Source organism: Pipistrellus kuhlii, unplaced genomic scaffold, assembly GCF_014108245.1.
Source record: "Pipistrellus kuhlii isolate mPipKuh1 unplaced genomic scaffold, mPipKuh1.p scaffold_m20_p_5, whole genome shotgun sequence".
Taxonomy (NCBI): Eukaryota; Metazoa; Chordata; class Mammalia; order Chiroptera; family Vespertilionidae; genus Pipistrellus; species Pipistrellus kuhlii.
In genome coordinates, this window is record NW_023425551.1 from 20462238 (window position 1) to 20469997 (window position 7760).

A 7760-nucleotide genomic window follows, 5' to 3' on the forward strand; every position below is an offset into this window, starting at 1 on the left:
CAAGGAAACTAAGGCCTGGTGGTGGTGAATAAATTGCTCAAAATCTGCATTAGAAAATGGCAGAGGTGAAGCCAGGCTCAAGGCTCCCAACTGTCAAGTCCATGAGCTTTCCTGGCTATTTCTCACTTCTCTGAGCGCTTGAAAAACACCGTGGCTGCACCTGTTAAAACACCCGGACACTCTAACAAGGGCTTTGGAAGCATCTGGGAACCCGTAACTTTAAAATTAGTTCCAGCCTAAACCCGTTTGGCTCAGTGGATAGAGCATCGGCCTGCGGACTGAGGGGTCCCAGGTTCGATTCTGGTCAAGGGCATGTACCTTGGTTGTGGGCACATCCCCAATAGGAGGTGTGCAGGAGGCAGCTAATCAATGATTCTCTCTCATCGATGTTTCTAACTCTCCCTCTCTCTTCCTCTCTATAAAAAAAAAAAAAAAAAATCAATAAAATAATTTTTTTTTATTTTTTTATTTTTTTTTATTTTTTTTTTTAAATATATTTTATTGATTTTACACAGAGAGGAATTGAGAGGGACAGAGAGTTAGAAACGTCGATGAGAGAGAAACATCGACCAGCTGCCTCTTGCACACCCCCAACTGGGGATGTGCCCGCAACCAAGGTACATGCCCTTGACCGGAATCGAACCCGGGACCTTTCAGTCCCCAGGCCGACGCTCTATCCACTGAGCCAAACCGGTCCCAGCTAAAATAATTTTTTTTAAAAAAATGAGTTCCAGGCCATTCTTAAGGCCAAGCAAGTATGGGGCACATTGCTTCATCTCACAGAGTCTCCTTCGCCTGAGGGGCGTCTGCTCAGCTGTCAGTTTCCATTCATACATTTAGGAACGTTGTGGGGATTAGAGGAGGGTGGAGACCATATTCCTGCACCAACATCCTCCCAAGTATGTGGTATGTTTCAATAAAAGCAAGTCTTGTGCCAGTTTCACCAGAAATACAAACATTTATCAGCAGGGAGGTACAAGAACAACCCACAACCTGTTCTTAGAAGTGAAGTCTCCTCTGTCTTTAGAACTCTGACAAGCACCTAACACAGAAGGTCCATTCTGAGGGAGAAGCAAATATATTCTGACAGCAGGACAGCCAGAACTCTGGTTGGCTTGAGGGACAGTTCCTTGTGAGGTGGAACAATGCAGCTTGAGCACTGCCCAGAAGGTAAAAGGCTATCGTATCTGCCTAGCACAGACTCGACAAACTCATACCTTGTTGATGCAGAGTGCTCATACAATGTCTGCCCACCAGCTGTCTGGAACACTATTCATTTCACCTATATAAACTGCTCAAACTCTCCCAAGGCCTTCATCTGTAGGTGCACAGGCTAAGAACTCTTTAGGAGCGCTGTTAACATATGAATGGTGCCCCCTACAGTTGTGCAATAAAACAAACCTCCCTAAACCTGGAACACTTCTAGAATCTACAGGAGAAAAGCTTGTGCTTTTCTGGCACTATAAGAAAAAAAAAAAAAAAAGCCAACAAGTCATCTTTTCTCCTGTTTCAACAATTACATTTTACATCCACCCAGGAAATACTTTTTTTTATTATTTTTTTTAAATATATTTTATTGATTTTGTACAGAGAGGAAGGGAGAGAGATAGAGAGTTAGAAACATCGATGAGAGAGAGCCATCGATCAGCTGCCTCCTGCACACCCCCTACTGGGGATATGCCCACAACCAAGGTACATGCCCTTGACCAGAATCGAACCCGGGACCCTTCAGTCCCCAAGCCGACGCTCTATCCATTGAGCCAAACCGGTCTTGGCGCCAGGAAATACTTTTAAAATGAAGTAGGAAAAGAGTTCAGGTCTAGAAATCAGGAGACTCAATGGCTGTGTTAGGTATGCCTCTTACTGGTCCCAGAACTTCCATTTCTTTGTCCGAAAATGGATGTAATACAACCTTGGCTTCACTACCTTACAAGGTTTTTGAGTCAAATAATGAATATGAAAAACACTTTTCCAATCATGAAAGCACTGCATAAATGTCGTGCTAGTATTCATTATAAACAGAAACAAAGCCCACGTGGCTGAGAAATCAAACAGGGCTATCAGCTTGGGTGTGTACCGATTTCTCCACAGCAAAGTCTGCTTGGACTGCTGACAGGGCCAGGATACAGCGATCCACATTCCTGCTGCTGTCACTATTTCCAATGAGAACACGCCAGTATTGTGTCAACAAAACAAATGCAGTTTGACTTTTATAAAAAGGAGCAAAGTGGTGGTGAAGCACAAACACTTTACAAGGCAGAAAGGTGTTTTTTTTCTTTGTTTTTAAAGTAATTGTCTTGCTCACTTAAATTTGCGGCAGTCAGCAGAGTAACCCTTCCCGAAAACGTTTAGTTATTTTTCCTGACACCAAGCACCAAGAAACTATATATCAGTTCAATTCAAATATCTGTAGAACTATCTCACACCAGGCACTGTTGTGACCCAGCCATCACTGATCTCATGGAGCAGAAGTGAATGCATAATTGCAGTCCACGCTGTTAAGTGCATGGAGGTGCACACCGGATGACCTGCCGGATGCTGTGGGAGCACCCCTTCAGCCTGGGGGTTCACGGGTAGCATTAAGAGAGGCCTTAGGAAAAAATAGGGGGGGGGGGGGAAATAGCAATGTGCATTCTTCCCAATTTATGACAAAAAAAAAAAAAGATTTTTAGTGACTTTCCACCCATGAGATTTTGAGGAATGGCTAACTTGATGAAATACTTCTGAGAATCCTTGAGACCAGCAGGACTGGCCCACAGGCCTAAAAGGGCTACTTCTGTATTGCAAAGATAAAGCCCACAGGTTTTTAAAAACAGCTCCACTCACACCCTTTATTATTGGTAGAAACCCATCGAGTAGTGAAATATGAAGTCGCCTGCTGCACGCTGGCTTCCGGAAGCTGCTCAGTTTTGCTACGTGCTCCTCGGGAGACTCCTTAAAACGTTTATCTGACAAGAAGGAGTGAAATGAACAGTCATAGCTATCCTTGGGGCTGTTTGTTAAATGCATGTGAACTTTGTTTCCCGTTTCCACATGACCATAAAGCGGGACAGCAGATGACCATCTCTAACCACACAACCTGGGGCCAACCACCAACTCTCTCCAATTCGACTTCCTCTCTTGTTAAGAACCCATGAAATATACACCTGAAACTAATTCAAAATAATGCTGAATGCAAACTAAAACTGAAAAATACGACTCTTTTTTAAAAAGAGCTCATGAAATTGATGGCCATTACAGATAACTCCAACTCCTGTCTACATGCCCATTCTAATGAAGTATGTTATTCTGAAGACCTGCCTAAAAAGGTATCTAAAAATGACTTTTTAAAATGTAGCTTTTACAGGAACAGGATTAACCGCACCTCTTAAAAAGAATCCTAACAGAAGCTAAATGAAATGAATGCATGGGTGTTTCACTGCGTGTTCGCATATAAAAAGTGTGTGAAGGTGAAAAACCACAAAAACTAATGTCTTCATAGTTCAACTTTCTTCTCTGTACACGTACTTCTACTCTCAGACATAATTACATTCAATAAAAACCTTCTTTCTTGATCATTAAAAAAAAAAAAAAAAATGAGCCAGGTTTTCTCATATGAAAGCAAAGCCATTTGAGGTTCAGATGATTTTAAAACTTGTGAAAAGTTTTCAGAAGAGTTATGACAGTCCCTTAGGACAACCTCTGTTGATGTAGGGAGTTTAGGGGATTTGGGCTATTGGTGCGTATGTACACAAAGAGGGAAAAGTGATATGTTTAAACATAAAACTAAACTAGCACAGGAGGCGTTCGTGACCGTCAGGGAGTTGTTGTTTTTTTCTTTCTTGTTTCTTAATCCTCACAATAGATCAGTTTACCTAGTAGATCTGCCTCATCACATCATTCCTCAGGGGTGAAATTCTCCTTCACCCACACACCGACCGACACTCTACACAGAAAAAGCACAGAAGCAACTAGTGATTACTACTAAGATGACCGTGACATTGCAGTAGGGCTGTGTATCCTGATGCCTGAGATCATTATTCACATTAAGCAGAAATATTGGATTTATGTTCAATAACTTTATGAGACCACTTTGATTCCCCCTCTTTTTTTTTTTTTTTCTTTTTTTTTTTTGTTGTTGTTGAAGTTGCGGGGTGGGAAGACTCCCTGGTTGGGATCTATCCACAACTTATAAGAAAGTGTTGACAGCACAATCAAAGAGACGAATTGTAAAATGTGAAACCATCACACCATAACTTCACGACTTAAAGGAAGATGTAGTTAGTCTAGCAGGCAATCTCACTCGCACTACATAAGTTCTGTAAACTTGCACTCTGATGGGTGTCAGGTAGTTAAAGCAGAGCTGTTGTTCCAGCAGGGAAAACCAGCTATTCCGGGCCGCACATGAAGTGGTAGGAGACAGTATTTCCTCCACAGCTGCTGACATCTCCAAGCGGGCTACCCCAACGTCTCCCCTTCCACCCCGCAATCCATCCATCAACCGGCTTCCATGTACTCTTTCACGCTGAGGATTAGGATCAAGTCCACGTACGAAAAAAAAGGGGAGAAACCACATGAACATCACACTCCAAGTTCCTCTCTGCTTCCGGCCAGCAGGAAATTCCAGTTACTTCATTCACTGAGCTAGTTAGTTAAGCTGCACGTATGAAATGGGTCTTTGGAGAGATCACGATGTCAAGACTTAGGACTGGCTTTTCAGGGGTACAGCAGGTCAGACAGAGATGAATGGGCATTCAGAATCTGGGCTCACGGTCAAGGCCCTGTGAGTCACAAGAGATAGTTAGGGGCAGGCAGAGAGAGACAAAAAATGAGCACCAAAAAGAAAAAAAGAAAAGCTTAAACTCAAAGTCTGCATACTTTGGTTCGGTCGGTGAGAACACCGGTACCTGGTGGGCAGAGAGGGGACAGCAGCTCCCACGCGCCATGAGACAGATCCCCATGAGATTTTTTACAAACATCCCCTCTGGCGTCTCCAAATTGTAATCATGATATCAACTGTACCCCTGGCTCCTGGAACCTGCTACCTTCCGCTGACCCTTTGCCCGGGATCTTGGCCCCAGAATCTCCGAGACCCGGAGAGAAGCACGGACAGGGGGACAAGATTGCCAGCCAGACGCCCACTCCATCCAGGCGGCCAGGAACCTCCCAGGATCCCAAAGACCGGGGGTGCCGCGCGCGCCAGCCACCTGCACGGCCGCCTGGTCCCGGGGCCAGGCCGTCCCCGCACCCGGCAGCCCCGGAGCCGGCCCCGGGCCGCCAGAGGGCGGGCGGGAGCCGCTCCCGGGCAGCCTCCCCGCCTCGCTCCCCTCCCCCGCCCGCCACTCACGGATTCTCACTCGCCGGTGGTCGAGGCGCGCGGCGGCGGCGTGCAGGTCGTCGAGGCGGCGGTGCAGCGCGGCGGTGCGGCGCCCCAGCGCGGCCGCCTGGCCCTCCAGCTCCCCGAAGAGGTCCCCGGCGCAGCGCGACAGGCCGGCGAGCTGCTCCAGCAGGCGCACCAGGGCGTGCGCGCTGACCTGCTCCAGCGAGCGGAAGAGCGGCGCGCCCGCCGCCCCGGCCCCCGCCGCCTCGGGCCGGTGCAGCCGCGCGGGCTCCACGGTCCTCTGGTGGAAGGGCATGGCCGGCTGGCGATCGGGCTCGGGCTTGGGCCGCCGGCGCCGGCAAAGCCCTCAAGCCGCACCCCGTGGGCGCGGGGCGCGGGTCCGCATCCAACACAAAGAGAAGTCCCGGCGGCCGCGCGGCGCCCAGGGGCAGCCCGGGGGGCGGCCGCCCGCGGGGAGCGGACGGACCGACGGGCGCGCGGGCGGGCGGGGGAGCGGCGGGGAAAGGCTCGGGACGATCCTGTCCGCTGGGGTGTCCTGCCGCCGGGTGTCCTGCCGCCGGGGTGTCCTGCCCCGGGATGCCGGGCCGCGCGCAGAGGAAGCCGCGGGGGCCGCTCCCGGGCGGGCGGGCGGGGGGCGCGGCGGCGGCGGCGGAGCCGCGTCCCGCTGAAGTTTGCTGGGCGGCAGGAAAGCGCCGGCCGCTCCTTCCCTCCCTCCCGATTGGAGAGGGAGGAGGAAGCGGGGGAAGTGCCGCCGACACCGGGCGCGAGGGAGGGAGGGGAGACGAAAGAAAGGAAAAGGGGAGGAGAAAAAGGGCCGGCCCGAGCAACCACCTGCGGCTCCCGCGGCCGCCGCGCCCCGCGGGGAGGTGGCGGCCGGCGCTCCGCGCCCCCGATCGGACCGGGGCGGGCCCGCCGCACGGCCCAGGGGCTGCCGCGTCGCCGGCCCGTCCCTCTCCGAAGCCCCCGGCCGTGGGACCGAGTCCTCACCGGGCCCCGCGCCGGGGGGTGGGGCGCCAGGGGGCGGAGGAGCCGGGGCGGCCGCGGCGACACCCGCCGGGCTGCTCACCTGCGCTCCGCCCGCCGCGGGGACCGGGGAGTCGGGGCGCCCCCCGCCTGCGGGAAACGCCGGGGGCCCCAGGGGGTCCTCGTCTCCCAGTCCCACCCTGGAAGGCGGCCAAGGCTGCTGGGCGCTTCGGTGAACCTAAAAGAGGACGTTGGATCGTCCAGTAGCCAAGGGTTAGGAGTCCTCCCAATAGGGAAACCCTTTTTTTGAGGGGGGGGGGGGGGGGAGGGGAGGGGGCGGGGCTGGAAGGGTTTCAATAGACTTTTTCTTAACAAAGTGGCTCCCTCCGTCCCCAACTGGAAAGGCCTTAGCTGAAATGTGCCAAATATGGGTTTTCCCTCCCAAGCATGTGAGTGGGATTGAGGAAGGGAGGGGTGGGGGGTTTGAACCCTGAATTTGGCGCCTGGGAGATGATCCAGCCAAGTGTTCTTGAGATCACGGTCATGGGACACCCCACTAACTCAAACCTCGGTTTAGAAGTATTTGAGGAGACTGATGCCAATACCCCCGAAGCTAAAATCCCACTTTAGCTTTATTGGTCTTTGCTCAGAAAAGGAATCTCCGCTTCTTTGGTCTCTGCCCCCCAAGTGACCGGAACTGCTGCACTGTTGTTGGGTTGCAGTGTGGGCAGGTGTCCCAGAGCTGTGCTGATTGCACTGCAAAGTGGATTCCCTCTCGAAGGAAGACAGACAAGAAGTGCAAGACAAACGGACCTCAGAGAGCAACTCCACACAAAACTTAGTAGACAAAGACTTTTCCTTTGTACTGCTGGTCATTTTTTACAATATGGCTGATTATGGTCTTTCTAACCACCTTCAGGGTTGTTAGGAGGCACAAAGGAGCTGCTGCTATCAATGAAAAAAAAAAAAGAAAAGCTGTAAAATTTATGAAGCACTGTATCAGCATCAGGTAGAGTAAAGGGTACAGTTTTGTTGAGTGCCTGCATGTGAGGCACGGGCTGGAGATATGTGCAAAGCTGGCTGGCTCCATCCCTACCGTCAAGAGGGTCCCAACCTAATGGGCCACAAAACACCTTTAATTCATATACAGTACAATTTACCTATTTAAAGGGGTCATTTCAGCGGTTTTTAATACCATATACTCACAGTGTTCTGTAACCGTCACCATAATCAACTGTAGAACACTTTAATCACACCCTCTATCCACTCTTTTCCCCCCCCAAAAAAACCACAAACAATTCTCTTTAATACTCATTGTTTGTATGTATCTGCCTCTTCTAGATATTTCATATAAAGGAAATCATACAATGTGTGCCTTTTGAGTTGGCCTTTCACTTAGCATAAGGTTCATCGATGTTGTACCTATATCAGTACTTCATTCCCTCTTTATGGTTGAGTAATATTCCATTGTATGGAT

General features: G+C 50.4%; 1 protein-coding gene across 2 annotated transcripts in view; it reads right to left on the reverse strand.

Annotated features, from left to right (window-relative positions):
* The window catches only part of NHSL1 (NHS like 1), a 191560-nt gene extending 185726 nt beyond the window's left edge, over nucleotides 1-5834 (reverse strand). For both annotated transcript variants that reach the window (XM_036415169.2, XM_036415167.2), the window contains exon 1: nucleotides 5327-5834. In XM_036415169.2, the coding sequence (XP_036271062.1) occupies nucleotides 5327-5615 (289 nt within the window). In that variant the 5' untranslated portion in view covers nucleotides 5616-5834. The remainder of the gene's footprint in view (nucleotides 1-5326) is intronic.
* Nucleotides 5835-7760: the final 1926 nt, after the last annotated feature.